This window comes from Danio aesculapii, chromosome 25 (genome assembly GCF_903798145.1).
Source record: "Danio aesculapii chromosome 25, fDanAes4.1, whole genome shotgun sequence".
In the NCBI taxonomy this organism is placed as follows: domain Eukaryota; kingdom Metazoa; phylum Chordata; class Actinopteri; order Cypriniformes; family Danionidae; genus Danio; species Danio aesculapii.
In genome coordinates, this window is record NC_079459.1 from 19,485,080 (window position 1) to 19,507,579 (window position 22,500).

General features: G+C 33.3%; 1 protein-coding gene across 1 annotated transcript in view; it reads right to left on the bottom strand.

The window, feature by feature from the left end:
• dock4 (dedicator of cytokinesis 4) overlaps window positions 1-22,500 on the bottom strand; it is a 209,184-nt gene that overhangs the window by 51,181 nt on the left and 135,503 nt on the right. Inside the window, 3 exon segments of the mRNA XM_056451516.1 lie at window positions 1,949-2,141; window positions 9,629-9,799; window positions 15,887-15,968. Of these exon segments, the coding sequence (XP_056307491.1) occupies window positions 1,949-2,141; window positions 9,629-9,799; window positions 15,887-15,968 (446 nt within the window).

Sequence of the window (22,500 nt, forward strand, 5' to 3'; positions counted from 1 at the left end):
ATCTGAACATTGCATTGAAAAGCCAGGTTCAAAATTAAAAATTAAATTGATGTAGATTTGTTTGACATACTGGAGTCATTATTCATTTATATACACTTTAGGGAACGCCAAAAAGGTCCAATTCTTTACACACAAATTTATCACATTTACAAATGCATAAAAAATACATTTAAATACAATCTTTACATTGACACAAAAATAAATAATTAAAAAAAATCACTTTATGTAAAGGTAAACGGCCAAATTGTACACACAAATTTATAAAATCAATATAAAATAAATAAATAAAGTGTGACAAAAACTGCTGAAATGTATTCAGAATGTTTTTTTACTCTAGCCTTAGAAAGAAATAAAAACCAAACACTTTACGGAAGGCAAAAGGTCAAATTCAAACAAATTTTGTAAAAAATTAAATAAAACAAAAAAAAAGATAATAATAATAATGAAATATTATATATATATATATATATATATATATATATATATAATAGTATAAAAATAGTTTATAAATAAATAAATAACAAAAAACAAAGTATGAACAAAACACCTAAAACATATTTACAAATGTAAAAAATTAATAAATAAATAATAATAATGAAGTGTGACAAAAGTAACACCTAAAATGTATTCTGAATTTATTCTTTACATTAGACTTGTATAAAAAATAAACACTTTATGGAATCCCAAAATAAAAATAAATAAATAAATAAATAAATAAATAAATAAACCCTTTATGGAATCCCAAAATAAAAAAATACAAATAAATAAATAAATAAACAAACAAACAAACAAATAAATAAACAAACACTTTATCAACCCCCCCCCCCCCCCAAAAAAATACTTTATGGAAACTCAAAATAAACAAATAAATAAATAAATAAATAAATAAATAAATAAATAAATAAATAAATAAACACTTTATGGAATCCCAAAATAAATAAATAAATAAATAAATAAATAAATAAATAAATAAATAAATAAATAAATAAATAAATAAATAAATAAATAAACCCTTTATGGAATCCCAAAATAAATAAAAATAAATAAATAAATAAATAAATAAATAAATAAAAATAAATAAATAAACAAACAAACAAATAAATAAATAAACAAACACTTTATCAAAACCCCCCCCAAAAAATAAAATAAATAAATACTTTATGGAAACTCAAATAAACAAACAAATAAATATAGAAATAAATAAATAAATAAATAAATAAATAAACACTTTATGGAATCCCAAAACAAACAAATAAATAAATAAATAAATGAATAAATAAATAAATAAATAAATAAATAAACACTTTATGGAAACCCAAAATAAATAAATAAATAAACATTTCATGGAAACCCAAAATAAATAAATAAATAAATAAATAAATAAACAAACACTTTATGGAAACCCAAAATAAATAAATAAATAAACACTTTATGGAAACCCAAAATAAATAAATAAATAAACACTTCATGGAAACCCAAAATAAATACATTAATTAATTAATAAACACTTTATGGAATCCCAAAATAAAAATAAATAAATAAATAAACAAACACTTTATGGAAACCCAAAATAAAAATAAATAAATAAATAAACAAACAAACACTTTATGGAAACCCAAAATGAAAATAAATAAATAAATAAATAAATAAATAAATAAACAAACACTTTATGGAAACCCAAAATAAAAATAAATAAATAAACACTTTATGGACACCCAAATAAATAAATAAATAAATAAATAAATAAATAAATAAATAAATAAATAAATAAATAAATAAATAAATAAACTGTGTCAAAAAACACCAAAATGTATTCTGCATGTTTTTTTTTTTACAATAAACTACAAAAATAAAAACCCTTTGTGGAAAGCCAAAAAAGGCCCAAAATCTTAAAATTGTCAGGTGAATAAGAAAAGCTGTGTGTTGTTTCCTGCAGTGTGTATTTCACCTGTGTTGGTGTAGAGTGGGCTCTCCACAGTTTTGGCCATGCACTGCAGTTTGACGGGCTGCAGGGGGCAGTCGGTGTGTGTGAGGGTGGGCAGGCTGTTCAGTGTGTCTCGAGCCACATTCGCCACTTCTCTCATACTGAAGATCTTTAGCAGCTCGCAGCTCACAGTGGGGAAGGATCGCAGGAACACGGCCTGGAGAAACGCAGACATGAGTGCTAATACACATCGTCCAGCTCCAGGAGGCAAACACAGGACATGCAGATTCTGAATCTTGTGCATCTACTGTATCATCTTACGCGCTGATTTATTGGAAAATGCTGCTCTGGTGTGGCAGGGGAAGGATAAGAAATCATTAATCATTTGGAGTTTCTGAAGTATTTTGAGACTTACACAGGTTCAACACAAGTTCCAACTCTTAAATTATGGCTGACAGAGTTAATGGGTACATTACATCTGGAAAAAATCTGCTAGACCCTAATAGACAAGGTTTTGTTATTTAAAAAAATGTGGTCCCTTTTTATTTCCTTTCTACAAACTTGTGATTAATATGTTTACTATACAGTACATTTAGTACCTATTTTTATCATTGGATAGCACTGGTGGGTGGTTGGTTGGGGAATGCATGTTTATTTTTTCATTGTTTAATGAAAGTAGTTGGTTGTTTTATTTATTTATTTTTATTATTCTTATGTATGTAATTTTTAAAAAGTGTTTTTACCAATGAAATGTCTTCTAAATTCCTAATAATAATAACAATAATAATATAATATTTAAACCAGAAATCATTCATCACTGTTTAATCAATTAAATCAATTAAATAACCAATCAAATTGTTAATCGATGTTTAATTAATATTTAATGTTTTGAGATAGTTGTATAATATGATAAACAAAAAATAATGATTAAATCACAATCATACACATTATAAATATTATATTACCTAATAATGTTCATATTGGTGTAAAATAATAATAATCATATTGTTTTTTGTTTCTTGAAATACATAACTAGAACTGTAATAAGAATATATATAATAGTAATAATAACTAATAAATTATTATTTTAAATATATTTAACTAGATCTGTAATAACAATAATAATAATAATAATAATAATGATAATAATAATAATAATAATAATAATAATTATTATTATTATTATTATTATTCATATTATTCATATTATAATATAATAATAATGATAATTTTAATAATATTAATATAATGATAGGGGACACAGTGACGCAGTAGGTAGTGCTGTCGCCTCACAGCAAAGAAGGTCGCTTGGTCAAGCCTTGGCTGGGTCAGTTGGCGTTTCTGTGTGGAGTTTGCATGTTCTCCCTGCGTTCGCAGGGGGTTCCTCTGGAGTGCTCCAGTTTACCCCACAAGTCCAAGGACATGCGGTACAGGTGAATTAGGTAGGCTAAATTGTCCGTAGCGTATGAGTGGTGAATGAGTGTGTATGGATGTTCCCAGAGATGAACATCCGCTGCAATGAAACATGTGCTGGATAGTTGGAGGTTCATTCCGCTGTGGCGACCCCGGACTAATAAAGGGACTAAGCCGAAAAGAATATGAATAAATGAATATAATAATAATAATAATAATAATAATAATAATAATAATTTTATTATTGTAGAAATATTTAACTACAGCTGTAATAATAATTATATAATAAGAATAATAATAATAATATATAATTTTTATTACTTTAGAAATATTTAACTAGATCTGTAATTAATAATAAATATTAATAATAATAATAATTATTATTATTATTAATAATAATATTATTATGTAATGATGATGATGATGATAATAATAATAACTATATTTTTATTATTATAGAAATATTTAACTAGAAGCTGTAATAATAATAATATTATATATAATAATGAGGAATGATGATGATGATGATGATGATATAGATAATAATACTAATAATAATAATAATAATAATAATAATAATAATATATAGTAATATTATTATTATTATTATGATTATTATTAATAATAATAATAATATAATAATATAATAATAATATAATAATAATAATAATAATAAATATAATACTTATCAATGTTTTAATAACATGCCAGCATAAAAAAACTACAGTAACGATTTATATATTTAACTTAACATTCCACTTGAGCAGTAAATTATTCAAATATTTATATAATGCTTTATGATTTTGTGATATATAAATATCACAAAATATAAGTATGTATAATATGAATTAATAAATCCTAATTCTAAAACTTATTTAATTAATATTTTTATATATATATATTTTTTTCATAATAAGATTTTACAAGAGTTGTCAAAATATTTTTAAAAATTCTAGATAATTGTTTGTCTTTTTCAGTAAATTACGCCACACATTTGGCAACAATTTCACACAAAAAAAAGCCTTGAAAATAAATCCTGATAAACAATTGGCTAAGTGTTCCTTTAATACGAAAACCAAACGCTCATTAAACTCATTAATTATAAACTCAAGGACGGGAGTTAATGTGCGTAATATGCAATTCAATATTTTGGCAGAATAATTGTCACAGCAAAAAGCAGCACTATCATCTTCCTCCAAACACATTTGCACAGTGATATAGTGAAAAATATTCCTTTGGCGCAGCAGGAGACGTCAAACAACAGATGTAAACGAAGGCGCACACACACACAACGAACACACACATAAACCTGGCCCAAATCCAGTCGTCTTGCATGTGTTTTTGGATTATGCCTCGGTGTCCAAAGACGCTTTTGTTTTCTTGGCAGTGTTAATTGAAATCTGCTTCTCCTGCTGGGCCTCCAGAACAAGAAACAGACCTGACTGAGGGTTTCGGTGTTAGCGAATGTGCGAACGGCGGCCCGACGGACACGCAGAGTTTGACGGGCCGCGACAGTGTGTGTGCTGGGCTTTTAGCAAGCTCAGCGTGTGTCTCTGTTTGTGTATATCAAGAGCGGATTAGCTCTCCATGTGCTCACTGAGCTTTAAATGCCGCTATGCTGACGGAACAAATGTGGGTCGGGTTAAAAAATGAAAGAGCAGTGCTTGATAAACATTGCTAATTTGTGTACTGCTAGTGTGTGAACTGATTGATTTAGGCTGCATGTCCATATACAATTGAAGTCAAAATTAGTAGAAGTTTTTCACAATATTTCGTATAATATTTTTTTCTTCTAGAGAAAGTCTTATTTGTTTTATTTTGGCTAGAATAAAAGTAGTATTTAATTTTATTTAAACCATTTTATGGTCAAAATTATTAGCCCCTGTAAGCAATATTTTATTTCGATTGTCTACAGAACAAAAATCATTGTTATACAATGACTTGCCTAAATTACCTTATCTTTCCTAGTTAACATAATTAACTTAGTTAAGCCTTCTAAACTGAACTGAACTGCATTTTAAGCTGAACATTAATATCTTTGTTACGTCCCAGGACGTATTTGTTTCTGTTTTGTTTTTTTCTTTTTTTTTTCTCTGTTACACCCTAGTAGGAGCTAATGACCGTCACCTGCTGCCACTTATGAACTACTCCGTGATTGGAAGACGAGAAAAGCAGTGGGTATTTAAGCAGCATTCTCCACTAGAACAGTGTGTTTTTGTGTGTGTGTGTGGAGGCTTTGTTTTGTGAGGCTATATATATATATATATATATATATATATATATATATATATTATATATAATATATATAGATATATTATATATATATATATATATATATATATTTAGTTTGATCCTTTAAGCATTATTTGTTGATTAGGAGCTTTAATTTTTTGTTTGAGTTCTGTTGATGCTGTTGCCATCTGATATAGCTTTTGCCTCGAACTCTTTTTGATTGTAAGTTAATTGTTGTTTCAATACTACTTTGGTTATCCACTCTGTATTCCTGTTATTGGGGATTGGGTTTGGTAGGAGGGGGTGCCATTTCCTTTTTGTAACCATTTTCTCCTGTTAAGTTAGTAAGGGAGTGAGTGTATTTTGATGTATTTTCTTTTCTTGATAGATTATTCAGTTCTTCCTTGTCTCTCAGTTAGAGAAGGCGTTGGTTTGGTGTTTTGGCTTGAAACCCCCTCTTGAAGAGCCTTTTTTTGGAACCCTCCTTATCCTTAATAAATATTGTAATCTTCATATCAAGTTGCCACTTTCTTTCTTGTTGTTTAGATTCCTTGAGAAGTTGTCCTCATGGACCATCACTGCTGACACACACACACAAAACTCCACGAATTAATTCTGTTGCGTTCCTGTGTCCCCCTAGACAGAGTTGGAGGGGAACGAACAATCTTGAAAAATATCTTGTAAAATATTATGTACTGTCATCATTGCAAAGAGTTATTAAAACTATTCTATTAAGAAATGTATTGAAAAAAATATTCTTTTTCCATTAAAAGTGCAGTATGTAAGTTTGACACCCAGTGGTTGAACTAGGTATTGCACTCCTGATTCAAAACACGTAAGCAGAGGTTGCCAGATTGATGACATCAACAGGAGTGTGCCTGACTATTGAGCCTAAAAGATGATTTAAGGCTGGTTTAAAACGTGTTCTAAATAAAATTAACGGCACACAATAGAAGGAATATTCTCCATATTAAAAGCAGTTTTTATTCTAACCAACACCTAAAAGATATATTTTAGAAACGACTTCTATTTCTTGCAGCCGAACAACATGACAAATTGACAATGATCTCCTCAGGTACACCTCATGTGCTTTATTCAGTGTTAAATGTTAATAATGTGAGTTTAAATGCCAGATCTCAGATCTTGAAAATAAAATAAAACCATTTGAAATTGAACTTTAGAACTGTGACTAAGTGCAAGCCAACACATATCAGTGATTCAGCATGTACATTTAATAATGTTAAAGAGGATTAATACGTATTAATTCGATTATAAACCTTACCATTTCGTTGGAGTGCAGTGAGTGCACTATTCTGTGTTTCTGAATGGCTGTATTTAAATTTCTGTCATATTTTGTCTGGTGCAAACAGCCAAATTGCTTATCACTGTGTATCTCGTCACGTAGCGTATTGTTAGAACACAGGGTTACTGTAACCTGCTCACCTAATGTTTACGTTAGTAATATTTATATTATTTGCTAAGTAATAACCACCTCATGTGGAACTCTGAATCTGCGTCTCATCTCAGAGTCTGCTACTGTCCACCAGAGGGTCGCATTTCGGTCACACATACTTTGAGAGAGCCTTCATGACTGAATAAATCAAATACACGGTTTTTCACCAAGGCAACCCGGGTGCTGAAATATAATTAGCTAAACTGGTACTGGGCGGGTTAAATAACCAAAACAAAGACAGACGTTCCAGCATGTAACACATTTTCAAAGCAGAATATCTGCCTTCAGCATTGTTTTTCAGATAAACAAAAATGTTCACTTAGCATGTTTCTTAATTATCCACAAACATATTATGGTATTTTTATGCTTTAAAAGAGTCAAAAACTTACATACAGCACATTTAAACATAAATTGGGAAAATAAAAAATACAGGAGGGCTAATAATGCTGACTTCAACTGTAAGTATTGGTATAATGTTATTAATAATACTATTCTCACCCTCCACGGTTTTAAACATGTATGAGTTTCTTTTATTCTGATGAACACAAGAGAAGAAATTTTGAAATCTGAACAGTCAATGATCACCATTGACTGAAGGGGAATAATACTATCAATGGTGATCCTCAACTGCAAGTGGACTAAAGTTAGATATAAGTAAGATATAATTTTTGCACATTTGCAAACTGGCTATTTCCTTATTTGACTAACTATAAATGTACTCTCTATTTGCTCATGCTGAGGCCTCTAGAGATTGTGCAGTGCCACTGGATCAGATCCAAGCCCTGTGAAAAAATGACACCAACCAGTCGAGGACTTCGAGGACAAATACACTTAATTGAAGATGGACACACAGACATATACTACACTGCAGATGAACTGTTTATATATAATGTTCGCTCTATACATAACTCCTTAACTTTTCTGATTCTGATTGCAAAGCAATAACGTGCACCTTTTGTAAAGCTGCTTTAAAACAATAATTCTTGTGAAAAGTACTATACAAATAAACTTGAATAGAATTGAACTGACAAAAACTAAAAGTGCAGATCTAAACTCTAATTTAGGGAAATTTACAGTCAAATAAACATGGCCCCAACTTACTGTACTACATAACAACAGACACACAGATTTCTGCATAAGAAATATGAAAACATGTAATGTGTATTTATATAGAGCATTTATTGTGTATGACCAAACACCCAAAGCGCTTCACAATCATGAGGGGGGTGGCGGGGGGGTCTTTCCACAACATCACCAGTGTGCAGCGTCCACTTGGTTGATGCGACGGCAGCCACAGGACAACAGCGCCAGTGCGTTCACCACACACCAGCTATTGGTGGAGTGGAGAGACAGCGATAGAGCCAGTTCGGTGAAGGTGGATGATTGGCAGGCTATGATGGGTAAGAGCCAATGGCCATTTGGCCAGGACACCAGGGTTACACCCCTACTCTTTATGAGAAGTGTCATGTGATTTCTAATGACCACAGAGAGTCAGGACCTCAGTTTAACGTCTCATCCGAAAGACGGCGCCCACTGACAGTGTCAATTTTACTGGGGCACTAGGACTCACACAGACTACAGGTTGAGCGCCCCCTGCTGGCCTCACTAACACAAATTTCAACAGCGCCCTAGTTTTCTCATGTGGCCTCCCATCCAGGTACTGACCAGGCTCAGGCTTCAGTGAGTAACTGGTTTTGGGCTGCAGGGTGATATGGCTGTGGCCCCAGTGTGTGTGTGTGTTAGTGTTGTCGCAATACCAACATTTTGACTTGATATATCACGATCCCTATACTAAATCAATACTAGAGCATAAAAAAACAAGAAAAGTCTCTAAATTTTAATTATAAACATAATTTTTTATTAAATTAAATTATATTAATTAGTTATATTAATAAAAACCCAGTGTTTCCTGTCAGCTGAAACAGAGTAGAACAATTTACATTGAAAATCAAGCACTATATAAATAAAACTAATTATAAAGTATATTTTGTCAGCAGTCTAGCTAAGCTGTTATGGTAATTGGGCAACATAAATTAAATAAATCTTGCAGCTTTTTAAAAATAAACAATTCACCATAGATAGGGGTGCGCATAATTTTTTTGGAGTGCATAAATACACCCAGTTTGACCATTTTATAAGTGATTTATCGATTCACATCACTGTGTGTGTGTGTGCGCCTTGTGTATTGTGTGTTTGAGTTGATGCAACATGTCTTGCACACAGGTTTTGTGACATCTGCGGGCTTGCCCTGACTATCAGCTACATATGCAAAATCATTCCATATTTCACATTTGCGCATCAACTCTGTCCCCAAGCTGTGGACGATCAGTAAGAGCATCTGTATATGCAGCAATCCCTTGTTTTGTCTTTATGAAAGCTGGACAGTTCATATGAGAGGCAAAGCACAGGTCAACGTACACTCAATGTGTTGTAGAAGCAGTATGCTGCCCCTCACACTGCCCCCTACTGTCAAGCATTCAAAACTACAGCTGTCACTCTAAGTACAACTATTAATAAAATGAGTGATGGTATTGTTTTGAGAGCCACGGTATTGTGATGGCATCCTAGTACCAGTGTATCGTGCAACACTAGAGTGTATGTCTCACCTGTGTGTGTGTGATGGGGCTGATGCCTTTACTCTCATGGGACAGGAAGAGGTGGATGGATTTGAAGAGTTCATGAACAGAGCAGCGAAACTCCTCTTCATTCTGTCCTCCAGTAGCCGCTGCATACAGACGCCGAGACTGAACGATGTACTTAAACAAGTACTCTGATGCCTGCGGGACACATGACAACAATCAGCTGTTGCATACACAGCCTGAAATATTCTGACAACTTTGACAACACACACATATTATATATTCATATACTAATAAATATAATAAATATACAGATGTATACAGATATATACAGTTGAAATTAAAATTATTAGCCCTCCTGTGAATTTTTTGGACTTTTTAAAAATTTCTCAAATGATTTGATTGATTTTTCACAGTATTTCCTATAATGCTTTTACTTCTGGAGAAAGTCTTATTGTTCTATTTCGGCTAGAAAATATGACTATTTTTAATTAATATATTTTAATGTTAACAAAAATATATACACACAACAGTTCTGTCTAGTTCTCGAATCTGATTGGCTAATAGCCATGCAATATTCCCGTAATAACAGCACTTATTTTATAAAGACAGAGCCTATTTTAAATATTTATATTTCGGAGATTCAGCACGTCGGCCATCAGCCTGTCATACTGAGCAGAGCAAAGACGGTTGACGTTCCACCACAAGATGGCAACCGCATAATAAGTCCTTAGGGGAGAAAATTTCAAACCACAGCAGATCAAATCATTAAAAAACAGGTAAGTGACATTGTAAGTCAATCTCTCTCTTTTGTATTTTGTAGTGCTGCATTTATACCACAGAAACTGGTAGTGTTTGCATTGCTTTGGGTTTTCAGGGTTAATTACTGTGACATCCCAATTGCAACAGAGAAATACTGGGAAATCTCTGTAGACTGAGATGGCGTTTCATGCCGTTTAGCCTTATAATCTAAAAATGTCAGCAAAATCACCTGTTTGTCATCACTTTAGACATTACGCTAGAGAATCATTCAAATACTAGCTCTAAAGTGACGTGAGTGAATGAACAACAGTTTCTGCTGTTCTGACCGTCAGCTCCAGATGTGAATGAATGATGAAAAAAAAAGTTCCTCATACAAAAGTTTTTTTTTTTTTAATATACACTTTTATGCCGTCGAACTGTTGTATAAACGCAATATCACACTAGTAGCAGTGTGATATGGCTGTATACCATCACTGGTGGAGGGCAGTAAGGCACTTGGCCTGCGAGCCAAAGCTTGCCTTCCACCAGTGCCGATATACAGCCATGTCACACTGCTACTTGTGTGATATTGCTATATATATATATACACACACACACACACACACACCACACACACACACACACACCCACACCCACACCCACACCCACACACACACACACACACACACACACACACACAACACACACCACACACACACACACACACAGTTGATGTCTGAATTATTAGCCACCCTGTTTATTTTTTTTCCCAATTTCTGTTTGACGGAACACATTTCTAAACATAATAATTTTAATAACTCATTTCTAATAACTGAATTATTTGATCTTTGCCATATCTTGTCAATATTTGACTAGATATTTTTCAAGACACTTCTATACAGCTGAAAGTGACATTTAAAGGCTTAACTGGGTTAATTAGATTAACTAGGCAGGTTAGGGTAATTAGGCAAGTTATTGCATAATGACGGTTTGTTCTGTAGACTATTGAAAAAATATATAGCTTAAAGGGGCTAATAATTTTGACCTTAAAATGTTTTTTAAAAATTTAAAACTGGTTTTATTCTAGCCGAAATAAAACAAATAAGACTTTCTCCAGAATAAATATATTTTCATTGGTATATATTTTTTCAATAGTCTACAGAAAAAACAATCGTTATAAAATAACTTGCCTAATTACCCTAACCTGCCTAGTTAAGCCTTTAAATGTCACTTTAAGCTGTATAGAAGTGTATTGAAAAATATCTAGTAAAATATTATGTACTGTCATCAAGTGCTTGGCAAAAACGTATCACAATTAATCGCATCCCAAATAAAAGTTTGTTTTGACATAACTGAGGTAACTTTTGGCTGTGTATATTTATTATGTATATATTTGAAGAAATGTATTTACAAATGAAGAGAGAGAGTAAGGTAAACAGATAGATACTTGAAGAAAGAAGAAAGAAAGAAAGAAAGAAAGAAAGAAAGAAAGAAAGAAAAGGGGAAGAAAGAAAGAAAGAAAGAAAGAAAGAAAGAAAGAAAGAAAGAAAGAAAGAAAGAAAGAAAGAAAAAAGGAAAGAAAGAAAGAAAGAAAAGGGAAGAAAGAAAGAAAGAAAGAAAGAAAAGGGGAAGAAAGAAAGAAAGAAAGAAAGAAGGAAAGAAAGAAAGAAAGAAAAAAGGAAAGAAAGAAAGAAAGAAAAAAGGAAAGAAAGAAAGAAAGAAAGAAAGAAAGAAAGAAAGAAAGAAAGAAAGAAAGAAAGAAAGAAAGAAAGAAAGAAAGTTAGCATTTGCTCTTTTTAACATTTCAATCAGAACGAGCAAAAATACCCAAATATTCACGGCACACACTGCGCCCAAAGAGCTTTGAAGGATTGAAGGTAAGAAAGTGGGAATTGCTTTCAAACAGCACCTCTGAAGGGTGTAAATGAGCGTGGACGCACTGACGGTCCCACGACAGGTCATGAAAGCAGAATGAGCCAATGAATGAAGAAAAGACAATGTTCAGAGCTAAAAAAAAAGAAGGCTGGAGAAGAAAAACAGATGCATCAGGGGAGGAAGCTTAAAAGATCAGAACAGAGGACCTGCAGGATTCATTCAGAGTTCCTTTCAATTTGACAGATCGACAGAAAGACTAAAAACCGAAAACTCATTTCTAAATTCAGAAGCAATATTTGTCCCCTTTAAACTGATTTCCAGGGGGCTTTAGTAAGTCCACATGGAATTTGCACTGACAAAAATCAGCATTTCTGGAAATATAAAATTGTTATTTATTTATTTATTTATTTATTTATTTATTTATTTATTTATTTATTTATTTATTATTTATATTATTGAATAATATACAAATGGTTAGATGACTTGTGAACAACATAAAGAAATACTTTCTACATAATTTCGTGGTTGTATTATATGAGAGACCTGCTGTCTTGTTTAGAAAACAAAATGACAGCAGCTCTCTCGTCTTAACAAATAAAATAAAATAAAATAAAATAAAATAAAAAAATAAAAATAAAATTTAATAAAATTAAGAAAAATTAAATAAAATTAAATAAAACAAAACTTGTATTTAAGGTAAATTTAATTTATTTGTTAAGATTTCAGCTCCTATACTTTCAAAATTCTTCCATTCTTCAATTCTGTGAATACTTTTTATTTATTCATTTATTTATTTATTTACTTATTCATTGATTCAACCATTCTGTATTTAATATACTGAACATATTAGGAAATCAATAAAAAGCCTAAAACTAAAATATAGTAATATTGCATGTATAAAAATACATCTTAAAATGAAATGATAATAAAATACATTTTATTTTATATTTTAATTTAACTTAATTAAACTTTCCATTTAAAATAATCACAAAATGATGAAAAAATTATTCATTCTTGAGAAGGCTATTGATTATTGGTATAATGACTGTGTGGGTGTTACTAGGGTGTTCTGGTAGTTGCTAGGTAGTCATTAGCCCCTTTCACACAGTGATACCAGTAGATATCCAGAAAATTTCCAGAACGACTTTACTGGTAAATTCATAAAAAAGGTGTTCACATAGGCGCAGATGTTCTGTAATTTTTCCAGAAAAGACCACTCACACCTCCATTCCAAAATATCGGTAAATTCATCATTCATCATTAACCAGAAATGACCTTGAAACGGCTGCTCTTGTATTTTTAAACATAGAAGAGCTCTGTCTTTTCTCGAAGGTTTCACTTTTATTTAAAGTTTTAGCATTCGTGCAGCTGCTTTGTTCCACAGACATCCAAAGGCAGAAGCGCGAACCGCAGCTAAATGTTTACACATTTGACTACATTACAAATTATGTGGATGGAGAAGTATTGTGAACAACTTAAATGAAAACATATGGAGGAACACTTTTGCATGTTGAAATGTTCATAATATGTGTGTGTGCTGGCGCTCACCAGCTCCTTCACGTGCACACGGGTCGAGTCACGGAAGCAGAGCTTGAAGGTAAACAAACTGCGGTTTATCATAAACATTTTATCGCAGTTTTTTTTCCACAGTTGGCATTAAGAAGGAACATAGAAAGGTTATCTGACTAACATCTAGCAGCTAAATGTGTCTGGAAAAATATTTAAAGGCTTTTACTTTGATAAACAGCGCGGATGTAAATGCATATGAGCGCTCTGATTGGCTGGTGTAGATGAATGTCAGAGCATTCTAGACAAGAATACGCTCTTTCCAGCAATCTTCCTTTTGCATTCACACAGCGCAGTTATTCTGGCAAATTACCGGTAATGCTACAACTTCTCTTTCGGGAAAATTGCTGGAACGAATTTACCGGTATTTTCAAAAAGGGCCTGTTCACACATGATCCCTTGAATTTTCCAGATTGGTCTGTATGTGTGAAAACGGCTTTTAAATGCTTCTGCCTAGCAACTTTAAAGACTTCAGACTTCTTTATTTTTAAGACTTTGGGCCCTATCATACACCTGGCGCAATAAGGTTGTTTCCAAGACGTGTTGCTAGTTTCAGACCAATGCAACCCTAATTTTTCCGTTTTTTGCCATGTTGTTTAAATAGCAAATCCATTTGGCCACTTTGTGGACTCATGGGTGTTCTAGTGTGGAAAAGAGGTGTGTTAAGGCACATTGTTGGCACATTGCTATTTTGAGGAACTAAAATAGACTGCTCAATAGACAAGCTGAAAGCAGGTCTAAAGTCCAGCGCCGAGCACGGCAGTTGTGCACCTCGCTTAAACATTGCTTAAAATATGCAGTACGTAAAGCAATACAGAAATATCTTTACAAATGAAAAAGAATTAAAGAATTAAAATGTTAAAAAATTATTACTTTCTGCACAAATATAAAAAAAAAAACATACCTATATGCCTTCTTTACCTCTGGGGCTTTTTTCAGTTTATTCAGGACAACTTGCTTTTGTATAATGTTATTATTAGTAGTATTATTTATTATATGCATATTTAAATTTGTGTTATTAAAAATAAGCTTAGATTTGTCTACCTGTCAGGTTTTGGACTTAGATTTGTCTACCTGTCAGGTTTATTTATTATATGCATATTTAAATTTGTGTTATTAAAAATAAGCTTAGATTTGTCTACCTGTCAGGTTTTGGACTATATGGGGCATAGGGCGTGTGTTTGGATATAACTCAGTTTTTTGACCACACTTTGTTATTATTGTTCATTTATTCATTTTCTGGAAATTAGAACTGAATTTAGAAATAGTTTTGAAACAAATCTTTGCTCTTAATAAACAAAATTAATTATGTAGGCTAATGCATGTCTTCAGTGGACGTACAACACCATTTCCTTATCCACAAAATAGAGAAAGAGAAAGTAAAGTAAAGTAAAGGACGAATGGATAAGGCTCATTATCCACTTGCTGCAGATGCTGTTTAACTGTTTCTTAACTGTTTTGAAGTGTTCAGTTTTTCCACCAGTTTTTTGCTTACAAAGTCTGCCATGTAAATACCAAATGCAGCATGGAGAGATGCAGCTGACTCTTAAAGGGAATGAGAGATGAGACTCTGATTGGTTTATTCTCAAAACACACCTATAACTCATTAAGAGAATAAGCTCAACCCTGTTAGACCATGCACTGCGACGCAGAGCGTATTTTCCCGTCCTTAAAATAGCAAAAGTGGATTCGGACATGCCCTTAATGCTTTTGCAACCTGCGCTTTAGACTTTGCGCCTAGATCATTAAAATAGAGCCCTTTGACTTCTTTATTTTTATTTTTTTACTTATTCTGCCATCCACAACAATGATGACTAAATGCCTTTGATTGGCTTTTGCGTTCATAAGCACATCAGAAACCTGTGTGACTGGTTGTAATTAGGGGTAGCAAAAAAAAAAAAAAAAAAAACAACAACAAAACAAAAAAGATCATTTTCACAAATAAATTTCATTGCAACATTTATGGCATTATTAGTTTAATTGCGCAGGGTCATTTAATTTTTGTTTTGCATTTAAATCTCTTCATTTTGGTGTCACTTTTGCTTCAAGCCCTTGTTCATTTCTGACCCAGACATATTGAAGCATATATTTGTTTTTTCTCACCTTCAAAACCTGCTGGATCTGCTCCTGGTGCTCGGCATCAATGATGCGATCCACATACCACTTCAACACACGAATCAGATCCCTGCAGACACAAGCAGAGCGTACCAGTCAACAAGAGCCAGAGATAGACACTTGGCTCCATTTTGCTGTCTGTGTGTGCATGTGTGAGAATACTGAACGTTTCTGTTTGTCCTGCAGGGAACATGCATAATATTACAGTACACATTATTCATAGGCTGTGTTCAACATTCTATACAGTCTCTATAATGACACCTGTGGGGAAAATAAAAATGCATGGGAAAATCTTATGCTGCGTTCACACCAAATGCAGCATGCGTAAATAAATAGTGCTATTTGTGTGTACAGTAAATAGACACGTGAGGTTTTGAGCTTACTCGTTTCATTCGCGCAACAAATTCGCTTCATTCATGCGTCAAATTCGCTTCATTTGTGCGCCAAATTTACTTCACAATAGATGCAGAGTCGAGTCATAAGCAGGGCTTCTGTCTGTCCGGTGACTCTAGCTTCATTGCTTAATGGCTAACATGGATTTTATTGAGAAAATAGCTGTGCTTTATGTGCTTTAGGAAGGCTGAAAATCAGCGCAAATTCATTCGCCGTCATGTCTGAGTCCACTAGATCCTCTAAGAGGTGAACCCAGCTCTGTGAGTTCATCAACTCGTCCAAACTATACCTGGATGATGGAAGCTTTCTGTGGTACTGCGCAGAGCCCAGTTTGATAAATTGTTGTCTGTGGTGGCAGGAGGATTTTCCCCCAGGGGCACCAACAGCAGGCACTACATCAAGCTCCTGATTAGTTAATGCGGTGCAAATGTCCGCTTAAGTTCACATTTTCCATTGTCAAATGTGCAAAATGCTTAACTCGCACCGTTTCATTCACGCCAATCGCGTCATTCATCCACCTTATTCGTGCGAAAAAGGATGTCTATTTGCATCTTCGCCTTGATTTAACATGTAAATCACTCACGTTTGACACTTCATCTGCATCTGGTGTGAACGCAGCATCACACAATATTTTTTAACATTCTTTTTTTCTATTCAATTACTTAATTTTTCATATTCTTTAAATAATTTAGTTTTATTTTGTTATTAATCCACTTAATTCTTTCATGTCGTCCCAACACAAATCGATAAAACAATTACCTTGTGCAAAAAAAAAAAAAAACAATAAAAAAAATCAAGAATTGCATTGGTTCAGCTCATTTTAAATAAGTAGTTTGAAGAAGCCAAGCAACAAAAATCATTTTATTTGAGTGTATTGCAATTGGGCGTCACGGTGGTACAGTGAGTAGCACAATCACCTCACAGCAAGAAGGTCACATGTTCGAGCCTCGGCCAGGTCAGTTGCTGTTTCTGTGTGGAGTTTGCATGTTCGCGTGGGTTTCCTCCACAGTGCAAAGACAGGTGAATTGGGTAAGCTAAATTGTCCATAGTGTATGTGTGTGAATTGAAGTGTATTGGTGTTTCCCAAGCTGCGTCCCAAGTCGCATACTTATGCACTATTCTACGCCATTTTGTAGTATAAATAGTGTAAGTAGGGCGTTCACACTTAAAACCTAAAAAATAATAAGTTAACACTTTAATTACCTGGATGATGCACTCATTTAACCGGTAAAATGAAGTGTGGAATGATGGACACTTCACGCACTCAACAGTCGCAGCTTTGCTCACATAGTGGAAGGGGCGGAGCTATCGGGCGCACATGTTGGATTACTTTATTTATTTTGGATTGTGAAAGCAAAATTCTCCTAAGAGAGTGATTATAGCGCCTCCCGATGGTGAGGTTATACTCATGGCAGGTATTATGTGGCAGTTTGGCCATTTATTTCACTAATTTGGCGACCGTCAAACGTCATCAGGGAAACGGTTTGAAGTTCCGCTTAGTAAAAAAACATTAGTGTTCCATTTGGGACAACACTACATACATATACTATGTTGGTGAGTGTGTAAGTGCATAAGTACATAGTGCATAAGTGCATAGTGTGCGATTTAGGGCGCAGCTCCAGTGATGGGTTGTAGCTGGAAGGGCATCCGTTGCATAAAACATATGCTGGATAAGTTGGTGGTACATTCCACAGTGGCGACCTCTGATTAATAAAGGGACTAAGCCGAAAAGAAAATGAATGAATCAATGTATTGCAATTTACTTTGTTTTTGACTATAACATGTGATTACATGTAAATTAATTTAATAATCTGAAACAAAATTATATATAATATTTAATATACAGTAAATAAAGTAAAATAATATACCAAATTTTCTGGATTTGCATTAATACGCATGTTTTGAGTGAAATGTGTCTTGTGTAATAAACTACTCACACTTTAAGGTTTAACCCCCTTTAAAGTACATATTTTACTGTACATAGTAACTACACAGTAGAATATTTGGAGGAAATAATGAGAATGGCTTCCTTTTTGTTAAACCTTTTCTATTTGGCTTCATTGCCTCACGCAACATCCATTTTTAATCTAAGCTGTTGTGATTAATTACAAATGAAAGGAAAAAAAAAACAATAATAATTGGAGTAAAACCAGTTGATTTTTGGAAGCCCAGGAGTATAATTTGGCCATAAGGAGAAAAATGTTAACATTTCCCAGCATGGGATTGCAATTAATGTTAACCACGGCGTAATACCATCTCTAATTCCCCCTAAAGATCCCATTTAAAAAGCAATTAGATCTTAATTAAACACACTGTCCCACCTCACTAATCTTCAGATGTGTTGTGATTGTAATATTTCAGGGCAGTTGATTCGGCTCAAAAGTCAATGCTACTCGAAATAGAATGATTTTTTATGTACTATTTAGCATATTTACTTGATTTGTCCATTTTTATTCAATCTTGATTACGTTCAGTTTGTTCAGTTAAGTTCAAGTGTTTATATATACACAGTTGAAGTCAAAAATATTAGCGCTCCTGTGATTTAATAAAAAAAAATATATTTTTTAAATATTTCATAGCGCTGTTTAACAGACCAAGGAAAATTTCAAAGTATTTCCTATAATATTTTAATTCTTCATCTTGGGAAAGTCTTATTACTTTTAGCAGTGTTGGGTGTAATTAGCTACTTTTCTGCTGAAAAGGTTGTAAGCTGAGAAAATATTATATACTATTCCTTCTATGCTGATGAAGGACTACTGAGATATTCCAAGCACTGGATGGGTCCTTCTGGCGTGGCAGAGTTCATCACAGGTCCAATACACATCTCCACCATTTGCTTAGGCCCCGTTTCCACTAATACGCTTTAGTTTTAAAACAGCGTTTTGGAATGAAAACGATCCGCATCCACATTGGCGTTTCACCTAGCATTTCTGAACAGCTCTCCGTCCACACTATATCGCTGAAAATGCACATCACATGACCACACACACACACACACACTCAGGCATGCACTGTAGCGTATGCACACGTCTGAGCTCGAAACAGTCAGCGGGTGCTTTGAGCACATCTACCCAGATGAGAGCTGTGCACGTCGTACTATTCATCAAGGATATACCAGTGGATCTAATCTCACTACATTTGTTAAACGTGATATTTAAATCATCTTGTTGTCTATATCTAATGACATATTCCCCGACTTTGGTCTTTTGAATCTATTACTTGTTCTCCGGTAATGTGTTTCGGCTAAGCGCAAAAATAAGTTAATATATTAGGCTAATTAATGTAACCGCGTACACTGATTCTGCAAATTTGACTGATTGCTTGCATTTATTTCCTATAATGTATAAACTTATTGTATGTTATACTTTTATAATGGCCATTATTGATTATTAAAACTGATATTCAAACATAGCCAGGGTGATGTGAATGAGGTTATAAAGTACACTATTTATTACACTATTATACAATATATATAATATATATAATCAAATATCTATGCCCACCTGTAATATATATATATATATATATATATATATATATATATATATATATATATATATATATATATATATATATATATATATATATTACAGGTGGGCATAGATATTTGATTTGATTCAGAAGGGCACTTTTGTCAGATGGCTCACCGGTCAGGTATACACCCGCACTTTCAAGGTGAAAGTCATCATAGCTTCCGTAGAATAGACCCAGCTCCCAACCCAACTTTGAGAATAGATTAACAGCGATATTTTTTTTATCACGCGATTAGAGTCTCGCGTTAACGCAGCATGTTAACGCCGATAACAGCCCACCACTAATATATACAACAGTTCTGTCTGGTTCTTGAATCTGATTTACTGATAGCCGTGCGCTATTCTGCCAGTAACAGCACTTGTCCAGCCTCTTCACCCTTGTGTATTACTCCGCCCACATACAGCCTCAAGCAGAGACACTCTACAGATTGACAAATATTTCTGCTGTTGGACAACATAATGTACTTTGAGGCTTTTTAGTCGAGAATGTAGTTGTTTAGATTGCAACTATGCAGTTTATTTATAAGGATAGTGAATATTTTAAAATATAAAAAATTTCTGAGAAACAGTGTGTCAGCAAAGACAGTTGACAATGTTCATCCACAAGATGGTAACAGAGACAGCATAATAAGCCCTAAGAAAAAAACTACAGCTGATCAAATCATTATTAAACAGGTAAATGACCTTCTAAGTCAATCTCTCTCTCTTTTGTTTGTTGTAGTGCTGTATTTATACCATAGTGACATTGTGATCTCCCGATTGCAATAGAGAAATACTGGGAAATCTGTAGACTGATGGCATTTTATGCTGTTATAATCCTTATAATCTTAAAATGTGAGCAAAGTCACCTGTTTTGTCATCACTTTAGACATTAGGCTAGAGAAACATTCAAATACTAGCTCTAATGTGATGTTTGTGAAGTAGCAACGATTTCTGCAGTTTTGACGTCAGCTGCAGATGTGAATGAATGGCGGAAGAAAGTACACTGTATAAAATAAAATCATCATTTGTTCAGCACACTGTACTTTTTCTATCATATATACTGAGAGTTGTGAATAACTATTGATCTACATAAAAATATATCCTCTGTCAACAATATTCGCTAAAATGTTATGTCTACATGTTAACCTGGGTTTTCTGGACAATTACTTTTGTGTTAAATAGGAATGTTGATATTAAAATAATTTGCACATGTGTGACGTGATGATGGAAAACTAAGATTGTTTATCTGTTGCTTCGTGTTTTTCTGTGCTCCGGTTTCCCCCACAGTCCAAAGACATGTGGTACAGGTGTCTGAGCGTGAATAGGTATTTTCCAGTACTGGGTTGCAGCTGGAAGGACATCCACTGCGAAAAAGATATGCTGGATAAGTTGGTGGTTCATTCCAATGTGGTGACCCCTGATGAATAAAGGGACTAAGGCAGGGATGGGCAAACTCGATCCTGGAGGGTTGGTGTCCCTGCATAGTTTTGCACCAAGCCTAATCAAACACACCTGCTTGTAGCTTTCTAGTGATCTTGAAGACACTAAATAGGGTGTTCAGGTGTGTTTGATTAGTGTTAGAGCAAAACTCTGCAGGGACACTGGCCCTCGAGGATCGAGTTTGCCCATGCCTGGACTAAGCCAAGGGAAAATGAATGAATGAATGAATGAATGAATGAATGAAGTAGTAAGTTTGTGTTTGTAATTTTTAAGTAAAATTATTAAAAACAGGCTTATATGATAACTATAATTTTGCAAATTTGAAAAAAAAATCATCCACTAAACAGAAAGAAAAAAAAATGACTCAATAGCAGGTGACTGATGCTTCAGTTGATGTGACAAGAATATATTTATTTGTAAAATACAATAATCAACATTGCATGAATAAACAAAATTATGTTAGCTGAACAAAGGACGAAAAAACATCTGTTGAGACAACTCAAAGTTCTTACTGCATGAAGTTGCCTTGTCTTTTTATGTTTTCTCAACAATTTATTTTTTACAGTGTAGTTCCTCATACAAAAGTGTTTTGAGACTCTCCGTGTTTGATTTAGTTTTTTATACACTTGATTATGTCATTGAACTGTTGTATAAATACAATATCACACTCGTAGCAGTGCAATATGGCTGTATATCATCACTGGTGGGACACAACGCACGCTTCCCACTGTATATATACGCATACAAAAGTGTTTTGAGACTCTCCGTGTTTGATTTAGTTTTTTATACACATGATTATGTCGTTGAACTGTTGTATAAATGCAATATCACACTCGTAGCAGTGCAATATGGCTGTATATCATCACTGGTGGGACACAACGCACGCTTCCCACTGTATATATACGCATACAAAAGTGTTTTGAGACTCTCCGTGTTTGATTTAGTTTTTTATACACATGATTATGTCGTTGAACTGTTGTATAAATGCAGTATCACACTCGTAGCAGTGCAATATTGCTGTATATCATCACTGGTGGGACACAACGCACGCCTCCCACTGTAAATATACGCATACATAAAAAGTGGGGTGAAAAACTTTGCCACATAACTGATTTCTTATTTGTTTGCATGATTGTCACACTTTAATGTTTCAGATTATCAAACAAATTTAAATATAGTAACAGATAATACAAGTAAACACTTCATGCTGTTTTGAAATGAATGTTTTTATATGAAAAAGTACTATGTGGTAAA